This window comes from Tursiops truncatus, chromosome 17 (assembly GCF_011762595.2).
Source record: "Tursiops truncatus isolate mTurTru1 chromosome 17, mTurTru1.mat.Y, whole genome shotgun sequence".
NCBI lineage: Eukaryota > Metazoa > Chordata > Mammalia > Artiodactyla > Delphinidae > Tursiops > Tursiops truncatus.
Genome location: NC_047050.1, coordinates 60071337 through 60089450, shown reverse-complemented (window position 1 = coordinate 60089450; position 18114 = coordinate 60071337). Strand labels below are relative to the sequence as shown.

The following is an 18114-nucleotide window of genomic DNA, read 5'->3' as shown; positions in this document are numbered from 1 at the left end:
GAGGAGAGACAAATTAAAGTAAAGACAACTCTTTGCAAGAGTTTGCTACAAAGAAGAGGAAAGAAATGAGGCAGTCGCTGGTAGGGAAGGGAGGTCAGGCGTTTGTTTTTTTTATGGATAATTTTAATCATACATAAAAGTAGATATCACCCAATTTCAAAATCTCACAGCCAATATCATTTAATCTGTACCCCCATTCATTTATTTCTCTTACTTATGAATTTGAGGTAAATCTCAGACTCATATTATTTCATCAGTAAATATTTCAATATGTTCTTTACAAGATAAGGATTTTTTTAAAAATCCCATTACCATTTATCAAAGCTAAATGGAAATTTAACAGCAATTCCTTAGTATCATCAAATATCCAGTATGTGTTCAAGTTTCCAATTTTCTCACACATATCATGTATATTATATAAATATGTAATATTTTTACGGTTTCTTCCTTTGGATTAGGATCCAAAGTAGCAATAAGTTGCTATTTTTTTTATGTCTCTCTTAATAATAGGTTCCTTTTCCTGTCTTTTTTTCTTACAGTTTATTGAAGAAACAAGATTGTCCTGTAGACAATTGAATTGAATTTTTTTTTTTTTTTAGTTCATAAGCTGAGAGAGGGAAAGTATATGGGCTAGAAGCTTATTTGCAAAGGACATGATCATCTATGTAAAAACTGGAATTTACAAAAAGTTACTAGAACTGATAAATGAGTTTAGCAAGGTTGCAGGATACAAGACCAAAATACAAAAATGTAGTGCATTTCTATATACTAGCAACAATCAGAAATTTAAATTAAAAATACAATACCATTTACAATGGCATCAAAATATATGAAATAAACTTGACAAAAGATATAAAAGGGGAATGGGGTAGAGACTAGAAGAATGAGAACAGGAAAACAGCAGATTGGTAAGCAGTTTTATAAGCTGATTTGAGATTTGTGATAATTAAATTTAAGATAAAACCAGAGAGCCTAGTTGTACTTTTTCCAGCACTGTTTGGCTGCTTGTGTATATCCATAGAGAAAGCATCTGATCAAGATCTTTCTAGCCTGTGCTTTTCTTAGAGTTTGAAGGCAGTGATGGACACAAAGACAGCGGTTTAGTCCTGAGCCAGCCTAAGATGTCTATCTAAGGCAGTGTTTTAAAATTTAAGTTTATTCAACATCATCCATCTATGCTTTTCCAGCTACATTCTGCTATTTAACTCTCCCTTGGAATTAAACTCCTGAATAGTCTTCAGTTCATAATTGGCCACTCATCTTTCAATGTTAATGTACCTTCCAATCTCAAAATATTTTTGAAGACCTTCATAAACAACTTCTACTTTCATAAGAGCTTTTTGTGACCCCTCCAGATTCTATTCTATGCGGTACAAAAAATATAAGTCATAATGTAAAGGGAAATAATATCTTTGGAATGTTTTTAAAAAGAGCATAACCCATATTGCTAATAGAAAAGCAAGCAGGAAAGATCACTGTGTTAATCTTTGCAGAGTAATGAGAACAGATCCCCCTTTTCCAGAGATAGAAATGAGAACAAAACAAAAAAATTATTTAGTGATAGGATCTTTTTTCATAATAATTATTGATGTTAACTGTAGATTATGTGTGATGGTATATAATAGCAAACTCAGCTGTTTCCATTTAATTAGAATTTTCTTTGTTTCCTCTTCTGTCTTTTCAAGCAATGGGCCACTTTTGCTCGAGTTTGGTATCTCTTAGATGGGAAAATGCAGCCCCCTGGCAAACTTGCTGCCCTGGCATCAGTTAAACTTCAAGGATTGCATAAGCCTGTGTACCATCAACTGAGTGAGTATCATTTTAGACCTGTTGTTGGTAATCACAGTTTTCATGTCAGGATAGAATTTTGAAGATGTTTGACTGGGCTGTTTTTTTTATTTTTTTTTTTATTTTTGGTTGTGTTGGGTCTTTGTTGCTGCGCGCAGGCTTTCTCTAGCTGTGGCGAATGGGGGCTACTCTTTCTTGCGGTGCGTGGGCTTCTCATTGCGGTGGCTTCTCTTGCTGCGGAGCACAGGCCCTAGGCACGTGGGCTTCAGTAGTTGTGGCATGTGGGCTCAGTAGTTGTGGCTCACGGGTTCTAGAGCACAGGCTCAATAGTTGTGGCGCACGGGCTTAGTTGCTCCACGGCATGTGGGATCTTCCAGGACCAGGGCTCGAACCTGTGTCCCGTGCATTGGCAGGCAGATTCTAAACCACTGCACCACCAGGGAAGCCCTGGGCTGTTTTAAGGATCTCTTTTTTACTGAGGATCCCTTATTCCATTCTTGTTAAAAACCTGTTGGGGGCGGGACTTCCCTGTAAGATCCAAGTATCAGTTCTTACTCTTCATCTTGCCTGACCTGTCAACAGCATTTTTTGTAGTTGATCATAGTTTAAACTTTATTTTGAAACATGAAATATACAAAGATATATTTAGATAGATAGAGATGTATTCCTCTACCTATATATGAATATAGATAATATTTTAAAGAAAATTAATAATAATGGTGGTGAAATGAATACCCATACACTCAGCATTTGGGTTGTTTTCCTCTTTTTTGCCGTTACAAACAACATTGCTATCAGTATTCTTGGACCTTTTTCCCAGGGCACATGTGGAAGAGTTTCTCTGAGGTCTGTCTGTAGGACAGGAATTACTGGGTTGAAAATGGGAACCTAGTTAGTCTTTATATGCAGGTGTTTTCATTATTCCTCATCTCAGTAACATTGACGTTGTCGTTCTTTTTAGTTCTGACTACTCTAGTAAATGGGAGATGCTCTTTCTTTGTGGTTTAAATTTGCATTTTCCTGATTGCACATGGAGCTGAGAATCTTTTCATTTGTTTATTGGCCTTTTGTCATTTCCCATTTTGTAAAAGGTCTATGCGTTTCTTTTTCCCATTTTTCCACTGAGTTGTTTGTCCTTTACTTCTTTCTAACTTTTATTATAAAAATGTTCACATTTTCAGAAAACTTCAAAGAGTAGTACAGTGAATTTCTCTATACCAGCCACCTAGATTACCCAATTATTAATATTTTATCATATTTTTTACTCAACGATTTGAAAATAAATTACAGATATCATTATACCTCCCCCTAAATATTTCAGCATATGTCGCCCAAGAACAAAGATATTCTCCTATGTAACCCAAACGCCATTATCACACCTAAATATTAACTTTTATAGCCCTTCCTGTATATATGGCCATCGTTTGTCATATTGTTTTTCTGGGAAATTGTATTCCAGTTTTCAAATAAACATGTTTACAGTGATTATGAACACATGAAACATACCCAGTATATGTTAGTAAAAACTTAAAACAACATATTTGTAAATTGAAAATTGCGTGCAGTTTGTTTTGATTTTAGTGACATCTTATGGACATGAAAAGTCCAAAGTTTTGCTGATAAAAAACAAATATTAAATATAGTGAAACAAAAATGCAATTCATTCTTTAAGAAGTAAATTTCTAATTTCATAGAAAAGCTATTCTCCATTACCAGGGAAGGATGGCCGACAGGCAGCCCCAAAAGCTCCTCTGGTGTTCTAGCAGCACGCTTATTCATCAGTACTTAAGGAATACTTTTGCAGTAATGACGTGCTTGTAAGGAAGCAGAACTTTAATTCAGTGGACAGATAAGTGCTACACTTTAAGAAGAATTAGGTGGCTACTACTGATTCCACCTGCTCCCAAATTCTGTGAAAGGAGGGCATTCTTCACTAACTGCTAACTCCAGATCATCTTGATCTTGACCCAGACCACAGTTTCCATAAAAAAATAACCTTATAAGTGGAACGTTGGTTTGCCACAGCATCTCACAAAGTCCATGGACCTGTATGTATGTTCAGATACATAATGTATACAATATTTGAACTATTTTATAGGCACTCCCTTCTCCTTCTGATTAGAGCTGCCCTCCTGAATGGGAGACTTGGGAGCTCTTTGAACATGTTTGCTTTTCACTGATACAGGAAAAGGAAGGCCACTTGGTGATTTTTGGATTGTGCCTTATTCTTCTTGAGGATTCCATTCTTTTCACTGCCTACAAATTAATCAGTTAAGGAGAACCATATGAGCATTTAAAAGAAGCAAAGGGAAACCTTTCTTAAGCATTATCTAAAGTTATTAGATCATCTTAAAATACTTCTGGTGCACATGGAATGAAATCAAACGAAAGTTTCACACAGTTCTTAAAGGTTAATGTTATGAATGTTAGCACACCAAACAATTCTAACGATTCACTAGTCTAGTATTCACTAGTATTCTGCCTTGCATTATTTATTTAAATCTTTTAAGGATTTGTTAGAAAAAAAAAGTTTAGAATGCTCTTCTTAAAGTTACACAGCTAATGTATGTTTCTCTCTTACTATTCAGTTGCGTCAGTCTATTTCAAATGTTAACTCTGCGTCGTTTAAATTTTACAGTCTTAATCGCAGATTTATTCTTCATCTCACTCCTAGAATATCATTGTACAAAGCACTGAAGCTTTTGCGCCATGTTATATGTAGAATGCATGCCTCTTTCAAAAGGAATATTTACATATTATCATAAATTTGAACAACACACCTTGTTCCTCTCACAACTTCTTTACACTCAGTAGATTTTGTGGTAACTTACATGATCCTCTGTCACATTAGCCCTTCAGAATTTCAGGGATGCTAAAAAAACGTTGAAGTAGGCATTTGGACATTTGTCCTTCAAGGCTGGAAACAAACATAAAGGCCAAAGCCAACCTTTGTTGCTTACTAAATTGGAACAGCTATTTTTCAAACGTTTCTCAAACCAAATCTTGTAAGGAGACCCAATATGTAAAAGCAGTGTTGCACTGGATGAAGGAGACCTTAGATTCCCTGACATAAACCTTTGAGTTTTCCCTTTGATTGAATTAGTTTGAATTTTATTTGGCCATTTAATTTAGCACCTAATATTATAAAAAGAAATCAAATAGGGTCAGAAATCTAAGTTGATAAATTTTTGTAAATAAACTCAATTCCTTTTTCTAAAAATTGCTTATTACTAAACTTTAACTTTTAAAAAAAGTTTTTAAGTTTGAAAGATATTAATTAACGTCTACCATCTCTTGATCAGGTAGTAGAGTTCCAATTTATATGTATTTGGTGCATATTGTAAAATGTAAAATGTTTCAATTAAAATTTTAAAATGACATATATCTATTTATTTGGATTAACAGAAATTTAGATAGAAATGATTGCACTGTATCCAGGATTTTAGGCTTTAATCATAATATTGGCTTTTGTTTTAATACCTAGTGCAATTAAAAAAGATTTAATTGCTGGTTGGTTTTAATTAGAGACAGTGGAGAAGTGCTTCTAAGAATTATTAAATACAGTAGAGATTTGGCATAAGTTATTAAGGGAGAATAATTTTTCCCAGATTAGATGTTCATACCTTAGAGCTGAAAGAACACGATTGTCAACTGATTTGTGGTATTCTTTCTAATGTCCCTTGAGATCCTTTTTGAAGTAAAAATGTGTTTTGAATGGCGCAAAATGCTTTTTGCATATTTAAAGCTTAAACAACATTTAAAAAATAAATTCAGGTTTATTAGAAAGTTAAAGATTCCATTTTTCCTCCAAATAGGTGTCACAGAAAGAGCCTGAACAGGGAGTTAAATACCTTGTTGTGAGCTTTGACAAATCACTTAATCTTAACAAGCCTTAGCTTCTTCAACTCTAAGTGTCCGGTTGAAAGCTAGTGTAATTTCGGCATTATTTGGGACTGTGTAGGCATCTTCTCACCCTCTTCATTTGTTCTTCAGGGTCATTTGCCCAACTGCCTTAGTAGCCCACCATGGGTCACTTTTGGGAACTTTAGTCACTTAATTTGCCAAATAGTCAAACTTTCCTTTTCAACCAGCTAACGGCAAGCTTCCCATTCCCAGATCTTTCCTTCCCACCCCTGGATTCCCTTACACGCTAATGAAGAAAACTCACCTGCTTTATCCTCTTTCCTTTACCCTTGCCTTATATAAACTATGAACTTCTCACTGAAAATTCTGTCACTCACATTCAAGCTCTGCGTAGACTCTTATAATGTAATCTTCAGTTTTGAGATACTGTACTTATTTATACTTATTTTTTCAGTGGTGATTTTTTTCAAATAGATAACCTTCAAGAATCTTTTGAAGTTTGTTTTTCTATTACTAGAATAGGCACTTAATAAATGTTTCTGACTACTTGATTTTGTCATGTACAGTGACTTGTGAAAACTTACACGTTGACTTCTCAGGTTTTTTTTTTTTAGATGAACAGCCAGGCCTAGGGGTACTTTTCACTGGAAAATTAATCCAAAACATATATTTTGATTTTCAGATCATCTGTTGCATCAAGTATATGTGTACTCATAGTTGCTAGTCGCAGTTTAAATTTAACTAGTTAAATGTGTTTGGAAAAAAACCTTCGGTTAGTAGTTAAGCATAAGACCCTAGTATTCTTTTCTCTGAATTTGAAAAGAATAATCAATTATGATGTTTTACATTTGTTTCCAATTTACCTGTTGGTAAAACAAACCATTTTTCATCTATATGCATATGGTTTTCATTTTCTCTTTTATTTTTAAGGGAAAATTTGTATGGATATTTAAAAGTGGTGAAGTGTAATTAATAGTACATTTTAATGAAGTGTAATTATTGATCGGCAGAGAAAATAGGAGTAACAGTAGTTTGCCTTTAAAAGATGTGTCATTGTTACTGGCATCTTTATTGAATTCTCTTTTACCTTCCAGTGTTGAGATTTTCCAACTGTCCAGCCAACTCTTTCGATGCTTAGATGTTATGTGAAAGAGAAACATAAATCTATTCAATGATTTTGATGTTGCACTGTGACTTGCTTTATATTTTTTGATGTGTTTTTTGGACTTTGATAAGCTTTATAAAAAACCAAGCTCACTTTTTCTTAAAGTCAAGAATTTTCATATAAAATCTTTTTTTTTTCTTTGTTCTTTTTAAATCTAGGTGACTGTGGAGATCATGTTGTCATAATGAACACAAGGCACATTGCATTTTCTGGAAACAAATGGGAACAAAAAGTATACTCCTCACATACTGGGTAAGATAATGCTTTTGTCAGGGAAGATAGGCAGTTGAATATATTACTTTAAGAATATTATTGGTCTTATTTAAAAGAAAAAAGGTTTTTTCGAAATTTAAGAAAATACCAATTTTGTTCATGCCACATGTATGATTTACTCAATCAAAAAAACTGCAATACTGTACCAAATACTCATGATTACCTGAGAATATTCGTTTTTCCTGGAAGCTTTTCATATAACCTCTCTGATCTAGATTCTTCCCATTTTTTAGTCAGTCTTCTCACTTCTTTCTTTCTGTTTCCTATAATTCACCTTACTGCTGTTTCCAGAACCATCTTGAACTTCTAAAAGCACATGAGATATTGAAAGAATGGTGAGTGAAATCCCAAGTTTGGAAGATACCTAAAATCTCCACAACATGCCTTTCAAGTTATAGGTCTGCCTATCTGAATAGTAGCTATCTCCTAGCTCATGAGGCAGCCCATTCATTCTGCCTTTGATGTGGTCTAAATTTTAGAAAGATCTCAATGCTCTTGAGTCATCATCTGTTTTCCTCTAGCTTTCAGAATGGTCTTAGTCCTTTTTTGGACAGTGTAAAATTATATCTTCCACATGACATCCTTCAGATAGTTTTGAGACAATGATCAGCAAGTACCCACTGATCTGTCTTTTCTCTAGACTAAACACCTGTAGTTCCTTCAAAGTTCTTTTTATGGCTTCCATTCAGATGTCTTATCTCCATTATACCTTGGTCACTGTTCTCTGGGTGCAATCACTGCTTATCAGTATCTTTCTTAACTAAATACACTCACCTGGCTGTGTTTTAGTGGTTTTCTGGTATAATGTGAGTCCACCATCTTTCAGTTATGCAATCTTCTATTGTAGTAGAACTTTTCTTCAAGGCCATATCACTATGTGCTACATTGAGTTCACCATCAGTTAAAACTTATAGGTCTTTTTCAAACATGCTGCTGTTCAACCATGTATCCTCCTTCCTGTGTATTTTAGTTGCATTCTAATCAACTGTAGTACCTTAAGTTTACTCCATGTAAATTGTATCTCTGGCCTTCTAGGATCTTTTGAGATGTTGATTATGTCATGTAATGTGTCAGTTAACCCCTCAGTTTCAGGTCATGTACAAATTTAGTTAAGCATACCTTCTTCAGTATCATGCAAGATATGATTAAAAATGTTGGCTTTTCATTCTTGATCAAAATTATTATTTTTTATTTCCAAGTGCACCTTCATCTTAGACAGGCAGACTTTGATATTCCCATCTGTTTCTTTTCCTCTCTTGCCCAAGTAGGTCTTAAATGCTTGGGATAACTTTTTTGTTTCCATTAGCCAGCCTTTGCCCATTCCTACACTTAAACACTTTCATGAACTCTTTATTTAATGTAACAAAAATGAATTCACATCCATCTTTAGTAATTTTTACTGTTGGTAAATCTCTATATACAAACCAAGTTTTATAAAATTTCCAGGTAATTGGGAAAGAAATATGAAAATACAAGATAACAATGTGATAAAACATAAAGTATTTTTTTCCTGGAGAGAAAGAATACAGGAATAGAAGTCTAGACAGGTATTTCTTTTTTTGAGGCTGAAATTCCATGAAGCAAATGAAAGAGCATGAGTTTGAAAATTATCCATCTTTCTCAGCAAATTTCTAAATTTGCTTTCTTAAGTTTTATTCCTAAAACGTGTTTCTCTAAATCATCTTTAAAATGTTTTCAAGTCTTGTTGAAAGAAAGTTATAAAAGGAATCATATTTAGGTAACCTTACATTTTTCTTGCAGTCTATTGCCTTTACATTTTATTTTTCCCTTCCTCAAAAATCATTACCATTCAGTGTAATAAAACCTTGCATCTGTATGTTGTTTTTGTTTTAAATTTCTTAAGCACTGTCACTTGACTCTGATAAAAATCTTGAGAGGTAGATGGGGCAGATATTATCATTTTCCTTATATGAGCAAACTCATATATAAAGAGATGAAATGAGTTGCCTAATATTATACTGGTAGCCACTGGCAAAACCTAGATTCCAGACCTGGGTCTGGGGTATTCAAGTTACCAAGATGCCCTCAGTACTATCCCAAATATTTTTTTTAATCTACATTTTATATATAATTTTGATCTGAACACAATGAAATATTTTATTACTTAGAACCAACACATGACTTCCTGTTAATAGGAAACAGGAGCACGACTTGTTTAGAGTATTAACTTGCCTTCAGAACCAAGTAGTCTACCACTGTTTTCTTCAAACCTGACCCCTAGCTTATTCACTTTGTCTGATTTGTCAGGGAATGTGAAACATTCTGGCACTTTGCTTTTTTTTTTTTAATTCAAATAGTGATAAACTAAGCAGTGATAAAAATGTTTGACTGAATGAATGAATGATGAATAACTTTAACTTCCAGTAGAAATATAAATAGTTAGCCAAGAAATTTTCTAAGATGTGGAACTTTTTATGAAATAATGATTGCTAATTTGACCACTTAAGAGAATAGCATTTCAAATAGCATAGGTTACTGCTTAATTTTTAAGACATTGATGAACAGCATAGTTTCGAGAAACAAGTATAATTTCATAATAAAAATAGTTTTCATATTATAAAAGAATGTTCATTTCAAGAATACTGTACCATAGCCTACTCCCAATTTTAATGTCTTTGTTTCTTTTAATAGCTACCCAGGTGGATTTAGACAAGTAACAGCTGCTCAGCTTCACCAGAAGGATCCAGTGGCAGTAAGTTTATAGTATTTTTTATTATATCACACAAGTTTTGATAGGTATTATTTCGTTATCATTCAATTCTATATGTTTTTAATTAGTATGTTTTGCATTTAATCAAAGAATTTTGATGCTTTTCTTTTTAATTTCTTAACATCTGCATGATCACCTAGAATATGATATGATTGCTGAAAATGTTTGGGGGAGACAGATGTATGTTTGTATGTGTGTATATATGTTTATTTTCCATTATATCAAATATGCTAGGTATGTTGTTCCAATCTTAAATTCTCACTGACTTTTTCGTTGTTGTTGTTCACTTGATTTACTGATTACCTGAGTTATGTTAAAATCTCAGTTGTGGATTTATTAATTTTTCTTTGTAGTTCTGTCAGTTTTTTGTTTTTTTGTTCTGTATGTTTTGAAGATTTAGTGTTAGATGAATTAACTTAAGTTTGGGATTATAATCTTCTTAAGGAATTGATCAAGGTATATACTGACTCTCTTTATCTCCAATAATGCTTTTCAACTTGAGGTCTGTTCTTTTTATATATTAATATAGCTATATCAACCAATTTTTTAATTTTGTTTGCCTCATATTTCATTTTACAGTTTAATTTACTGAGCTAGATTTTATTTTCTTTTTTATCCCCTTCTTTCTTGCCTTCTTTTGGATTGACTGAGTTTGCTTATTAGAAGTCTAGGATTAATCAATATCTTTACTTTCCTCAAAATCAAATCAAGGCCCCTAGCAGATTATTAATACCTATTCTCCCTTTCAACCTGTATGTTTTCTCTGTTCAAGATTTTTAAAAACTCTTAAAATTCAGCATTCTTGTTATTGTCTTATACTGTTACTGATTCTTTATGGTCTTCTTTGCTTACGATCGCTTCTTGTAACTGGGATCAATGTCCTTCTCCTCGAAGAACTTCTTGTTGACATTCCTATCATAACATTCTGAATAGTGAACTCTCCTTTTCTGTCTGAAGCTATATTTTTGCCTTCATTCTTGAAAGATAGTTTTGCTTTTATATGCAATTCTAGGATTACCGATTTTTTTCTCTCAGCTTTTTGAAACTATGATTCACATAGATTTTAGTGTCCGTTATTACTGTTGATATCAGATGTCACTTTAATTGTTTCTTTATGTGTATTCTGTCTTTTCTTTCTGAATACTTTTAAGATCTTTTCGTCGACTTTGGTTTTTATATGTTTCTTTTTGGGCTTTGTCATTGTTTTGCTTGCGGATTGGTGTCTTCCGAAAATTCGTCAGCTCTTCTATGTATCTTCTAATATCGGCTCCCTTTATTCTCTGTCCTTTCCCTTTGGAAATCAGATTATACATACATATACAAATAACTTCAATTATTGTATTTTTTTCCTTTTCTTGAAGCTTTTACTGTTTGTTTTTTTTTCAAATTTGCTGGTCGGTTTTGACAGTCTTCTGTTCCCTTTGTCATACTTTGGTTCCCTCTTATATTTCTTTAAAGATATTAAACGTAATTCTTAGCATTTATGTCTGATTCTGATATTTGTGGTCTTTGTGGGTTTGCAATTTATTGTTTCTGTTCAGGATACTTGGAAAGTATATGTACCTTGGAACTTCATCTCTGGGAATTTTTGAGACCTACGTTAAAAATGAATTTCTTCAAAAAAGATTTACTTAGCTTCTGGCAGGTACATGGGGCCATATATACGTATATACCTATATATATATGTATATATATGGCATCCTAAGACCTCTTTAAGCTATACTTTCGACCCCTGGATTTTGGTCCCCATAAATAGGGTGAATTTGGGGCCTTGTAAGGTCAGGTTCATAGTTTAGCAGTTATCTGTCAGGAAAGACTTTTGTTTTTTCATTTCCTCACTCAGCACCCTGAGTATTGCCTTTCTGTTGAGAAGCTGGGTTTATGAGGTCATCTTGATCCTACCTCCTAACCCCAAAGTCATAGTCCTGTAAAACCCAAGCCCTGCACTAAACTGATGCCCTCAAGGCCAATGCCAGCCCTAGGACTCTTTTGTCCTTTCTTTTACTTTTGGCCTCTAGTCAGTCCCATGCTTTTAAAAAGATTTAAAAAGCAATACTGTTAACTTCACTAATGTTTATTATGTTATCATTAGAGTTATATACTGGGAGAAATTTCTAATCCAAATGCTTGTCCTCAGTATTGCTAAAAGCAGATCCTCCTTTTGCCATTTCACAGTTTTATTTTTTCTTCCTTAACTCTTGATAACCTAGTCTTTAAACTGTACTCCTAGATTTGGTAGCATTTTCCCCATTGGGACCTGTTTTAGCTTTTTACTTAAATGAGCAAAGTGTTAGACTGTGAAGACACTCCTTTTTACTTCCCTAAAATGGTGAATAAAAATAAATGTCTATTGTCAGGATGCAACCATTTGTTTGGTGTTGTACTGCCTATAATTTTCGTGGCTAAGGTGGTGGTGGGGAAGGGCATGTTTATTATTATAAGGTCTGACATGGCATTTAGACGTTACATGCTTTACTGTTTATTTTTACTTTTCATAATTATAAAAACATGCTCAGAAATTGCTTCTTAAGAAATATTTAATGTTCTGCTTTATAATTCATGTGTCTTTAGATTATCACGGGTCAAAATAAAATATCCTATTTTGACTATTAATATGGATTGCATATAATAGTAAAAAGTTGTTAGGGCTACTGGTAATATATACTACAACTTTTACAACAAATTATAGTTTTAATACTTATAAATATGTTTCAATGTTTTTAAAATTAGTTTCTAGTTTATTCAGGTATGCCAACTATACACTAGGAGGCAGTATAGTCCAACTTTTGATGTTAAGAATTTGGCTTTGGATAACATTTGTAGAAATTGTTTCAAATTATTTTTTATGAACAAAGATTGAAATGCATTGCAAAATGTTTGATGACGGCTTGGAAAATATTTAGAGTTAAATCCATTTGAATTTTTACCTCATTAAAAGATCTTAATTTTTTTTTTAAGTCTTAATTTTGATTGTGTTTCTAAAAAGACTGACATGTTAACGAAGAGGTCAGTTATTTTACTTCCAATTGAAACACTCAGTGTTTTTCTGGAACAGTAGGTCTTCTTCCAGCAGACATAATTTGCTTATCAGTACTTGGTATATGTGGCTTTTAGGAGAATTTGTTTCATGAAGCATCTTTCTGATTATTAGTACGATCTTGGAATATTACTTGTAAAGTACATTGATTAACATATTTAAATAGTAGGCTTTTAAATATTTCAATATATTTTTATAATTACATAGAAGATCACTAATTCTAAACTCAAATAAATATATTGATTCAGCCCTTTCCTTATATCCTTTCTCCCTCTGTCATACATTTTAGTTTCCTTAGGAGTCTCTGTGTTCTTGTATTTTTCTTCTAATATGGTTCCTTTCTTATGTTTATTCCCTCTCCTATAGTTTATAAAGATGCTTTATGTGAAACAAATGTCACATGCCTGGGTTACACATTAGATGAGGAAAGTATTTAATACTTATTAACCTTACCTTGTTCTATCTTTCTCACTTTCTGAATTCCTTAGAGTTTATGCTTAAGTCTGTACAGCTAGAATTACTTCATTGCATATGCAAGTTGTGTCACATTTATTTTTTGGGGTATGTATATTTGTATGTCTGTCATCCCCTTTTTCGCTCACCTGGCAGCTTGTAACCCTTTCATACTTTCCAGCTTTCTCTAATTTGAGTGTTATGTTTGCATTTTTTAATAGGGCATATTTTAAAAATACCAACTTGTTAATTCAAGTAAATACAACTAAATGTTTTTAAGAACATGAAAACCAAATGCCAAGTAACCCTGCTAATGCAACAAAATTGCTGTTAGGATGATATAATGACAGAAGATACAATGACTTGCTTATCCAGACAAGATGCTGAGTAGTCTTAACATTGTCACTTTCTACTAAAGACTTTTAAAACATTAAAAATTTTAAAGACTAATATCAGTGCTGCCCAAGAGAAATTTCTGCTATGATGGAAATGTTCTTTGTCTGACCACTTGAAATGTGGCTTATGTGATTCAGGAACTGAATTTCTAATTGCTTTTAATTTTAACAATGTAAGTCTGTATTTAAATAGTCTCCAGAACATAAAGTCTCAACAGCACTAACACAGAAAATAGATGGAAAATATATATGGGATGCCATTAGCTTTAGTACATAGTGAGGTAGTCTGATGTGATGAGAAAATAAAAAGATCAGGAAATCCTCTTATAGTGCAATCCTATTCCAATGTGTATTGTTTTAATGGGTTTAGTTTCATACATGCCAAATGATATCCTTGAAATATGAGTACAGATGGAAAAAATCAGTTTGACTCTCCAAATGTCTCTTAGTTTTATGAAGCTTTTGCAGTATATTTGTATACACTGTATACCAGGAGGCCCCCAGGAAATTATGGAGCACAAGGTGACACTGCGTGCCTTTCTCTTGACAAAACATACATAAAATCACATTCAGGCCAACAGTGAGGATAACCTTAACAAGGGGAAAAGTAAATCATGAAAAGGTTAGTTTGCCGTCTTGGGAGTGGGTATGACAGGGAGAAGGGACTTTGTCTTCTCGAAAAGTTACAGAGAGAAACACATTATAGGTGTGTTTGCAAGTCCTGTATGTCTGTTCTGGGAGTAAACCTACCTGGATTGAATCCAGCACCACCACTTAATAGATACATGAAATTACGGGGTGCGGTTCTGTAACCTCACTAAATTTGTTTCCTCATCTGTGAAGTTGGCCTTAGTATCGTAAACAAGATAACGAATGTAGTGCAGTGACCGCTGTACACACAGTAAGTTTTCAGTGAATGCTAGCCATTACCATTGTTACAGATTGGTGACTTACAGAGTCAGTCGCGTGACTGTATGGTCAGGCACAGTTTATGAATTGGAAACCTCCTGATCTCCCACCTGGAGGAAACGAGATTAAGCCTCCCTAGGATCTGCTCTAATCTGTATGTAATAGGTTATTATTTTTTTAATAAATTTTTTAAATTATTTATTTTTGCTGCCTTGGGCCTTCGTTGCGGTGCGCGGACTGCTCACTGCGGTGGCTTCTCTTGTTGCGGAGCACGGGCTCTAGGCACGCAGGCTTCAGTAGTTGCAGCACGTGGGCTTCAATAGTTGTGGCTCGCAGGTTCTAGAGAGCAGGCTCGGTAGTTGTGGCACACGGGCTTAGTTGCTCCACAACATGTGGGACCTTCCTGGGCCACGGATGGAACCCGTGTCCCCTGCACTGGCAGGCGGATTCGTAACCACTGCGCCACCAGGGAAGCCCTGTAATAGATTATTTGAGCCACAGGTTCTTGTATAAGCTTAAAGAATTTTTTCTTATTCTATCTAAAATTGACACACAAACAAGTTATCTGTTATCTCTTCCTTTTGTCCCTTTTCTAAATAAAAATAAACAGATTTGAAAGAAAATAGTAATGTACAAAACAATAAAAGTTACTTTTCTGTTACTGCCACATATATGCTTAGGTCTCAGTTTCATTTCTTTCGTATTCACATTGAATCTTAGCCCACTCGTTTTCATCACTATCTCTTATTGTGTTTATATCCCCAGCACATTTTTCTTATTGAGTCCCCCGTGTATCTGTTTTTCAGATTGTTAAACTAGCTATTTATGGCATGCTGCCAAAAAACCTTCACCGAAGAACTCTGATGCAGAGGTTGCATCTTTTCCCAGATGAAGTAAGTCACTGATACTTTCTTAAATTTTTTTTAACATCTTTATTGGCGTATAATTGCTTTACAATAGTGTGTTAGTTTCTGCTTTATAAAAAAGTGAATCTGTTATACATATACATATATACCATATCTCTTCCCTCTTGCATCTCCCTCCCTCCCACCCTCCCTGTCCCACCCCTCTAGGTGGTCAAAGCACCGAGCTGATCTCCCCGTGCTGTGCGGCTGCTTCCCACTAGCTATCTGTTTTACATTTGGTAGTGTATATATGTCTATGCCACTCTCTCACTTCGTCCCAGCTTACCCTTCCCCCTCCCTGTGTCCTCAAGTCCATTATCTAGTAGGTCTGCGTCTTTATTCCCGTCTTGCCCCTAGGTTCTTCATGACTTTTTTTTTTTTTAGATTCTGTATATATGTGTTAGCATATGGTATTTGTTTTTCTCTTTGACTTACTTCACTCTGTATGACAGACTCTAGTTCCATCCACCTCACTACAAATAACTCAATTTCGTTTCTTTTTATGGCTGAGTAATATTCCATTGTATATATGCACCACATCTTCTTTATCCATTCATCTGTTGATGGACAGTTAGGTTGCTGCCATGTCCTGGCTATTGTAAATAGAGCTGCAGTGAACATTGTGGTACATGACTCTTTTGTACCACATGAATTATGGTTTTCTCAGGGTATATGCCCAGTAGTGGGATTGCTGGGTTGTATGGTAGTTCTATTTTTAGTTTTTTAAGGAACCTGCATACTGTTCTCCATAGTGGCTGTATCAATTTACATTCCCACCAACAATGCAAGAGGGTTCCCTTTTCTCCACACCCTCTCCAGCATTTATTGTTTGTAGATTCTTTGATGATGGCCATTCTGACCGGTGTGAGATGATATCTCATTGCAGTTTTGATTTGCATTTCTCTAATGATTAATGATGTTGAGCATTCTTTCATGTGTGTGTTGGCAGTCTGTATATCTTCTTTGGAGAAATGTCTTTTTTGGTTTTCTGCCCATTTTTGGATTGGGTTGTTTGTTTTTTTGATATTGAGCTGCTTTCTTAAATTTTTAATTAAATGTTTTCTCATTTTAAAAATTGTTGTATTTTCAGTAATTTTATGTCAACTTCTGAAATATTTTTTGCATTTTATAGTGAATGCACTATAATAACAATTGCTTCTATCTTAAATCATAAAGTGAGCCATCATTGGACTAAAAACCAAAAGTCTGTAAGTTCTATATTTTCATTTTAATAACTGCTTTCTTTGGAAGAAGGAACTATGGTCTACTTTGTTTGGAATAAGAAATTATAATTAGAGCCCCTGTTAAATTGAGGGTACTCATAGATAATTTCATGAACTACAAAAAAGTATGAATTTAGTTTACTTTTTTTGTGACCTGTAGCTTCTATGAATCATAGATTAATAGCTTGGCTTTGGTTGCTAATTATTTCCCATGATTTAACTTGAGAATACTTATTCCTACTCAGAATTTGTTCAGCTAAAAAGTACTTGAAAATAAAAATAGACATTTTTATCCATAACTGTTGTACTGGTATAAGTACTTGGTTTTTCTCTCTGGTATAATATAATGAAACACTATAGAGGTTCTATAATAAAATAGTTGAGTCCAGGCCATGGAATCGGACTGCCTGAGTTTGAATACATGCCCCCACCGTCTACTGACTTCATGGCCATTATTATCTCTGTTTTCTTATCTGTGAAATGGGCATAATAATAGTACCTACTTCGTAAGATTGCTGTAAGGGTTAGATGAGATAACATTCGTAGAGTACTTAGACCAGGCCCTGGAACAGTAAGTTCTAGTTGCTATCAATATTATGGGTTATAATTGTTGTCCTTATAGTTCCTACTAGAGGAATAAGGTAGAATTCATTCCAGGCTATAAAGTTATTCAACTGTTCAAGACACTTGTATGTTCTGTTGTTAGTTTAAATAATGCATGAGTAAATTATTCAGGCTTTTATCAAAGTGGCTAATTTATTACCTTTACTTTGCATGAATGAGTAGAATAATTTCCCACTATTCACTTTACCTCTGAGGTAACAAGTATGGGAGCAGTATCATTATATAAGGATAAATGACTTTGGGCATGAAATCACAAGAATTTTAAAACTCCTGTTTCTGATTATACTTTCACATGCTTTTAGGAACCATAATTTCTACAAGGAACAAAAAAATAGTAATGTTATTTTTACCAGTTATAAGGTAGATACATTTCAGCATAAATTACTTAAATAATTTCAGGCTATAAAATAAATGAGCCCATTTCTCCAAAAATGGATTGCTAGATTTTTTATTGTCATGACCATGGGGAAACAGGCACTCAGACATTGCTGGTAGCAGTACAAAATGGTGCAACCCACAAGGAATCGGGGAATTAGGTAACATTTAACAAAAATACATACATAAGGAGATTCATGCTTGATCCGGCTATCTTATTTATAGCAATTTACCCTGAAGATACACATATACAAGATTATTGTTTCCACATTATCTACAATAGTAAAGTAATAGAAATAAATAAATGCTTATTCATAGGAAATTGGCTAAATTATGCTATATCTATTCAGTTGAGTACTATGCAATTATAAA

The 18114-nt window shown here is 33.9% G+C and overlaps 1 protein-coding gene across 2 annotated transcripts in view; it reads left to right on the top strand.

The window, feature by feature from the left end:
* MRPL13 (mitochondrial ribosomal protein L13) overlaps nt 1–18114 on the top strand; it is a 35495-nt gene that overhangs the window by 1702 nt on the left and 15679 nt on the right. The window contains exons 2-5 of one of the 2 annotated variants that reach the window (XM_019932065.3): nt 1686–1809; nt 6976–7069; nt 9743–9803; nt 15422–15508. In XM_019932065.3, coding sequence (XP_019787624.1) covers nt 1686–1809; nt 6976–7069; nt 9743–9803; nt 15422–15508 — 366 coding nt within the window. The remainder of the gene's footprint in view (nt 1–1685; nt 1810–6975; nt 7070–9742; nt 9804–15421; nt 15509–18114) is intronic. The other variant, XM_033842675.2, reaches the window with a different exon arrangement.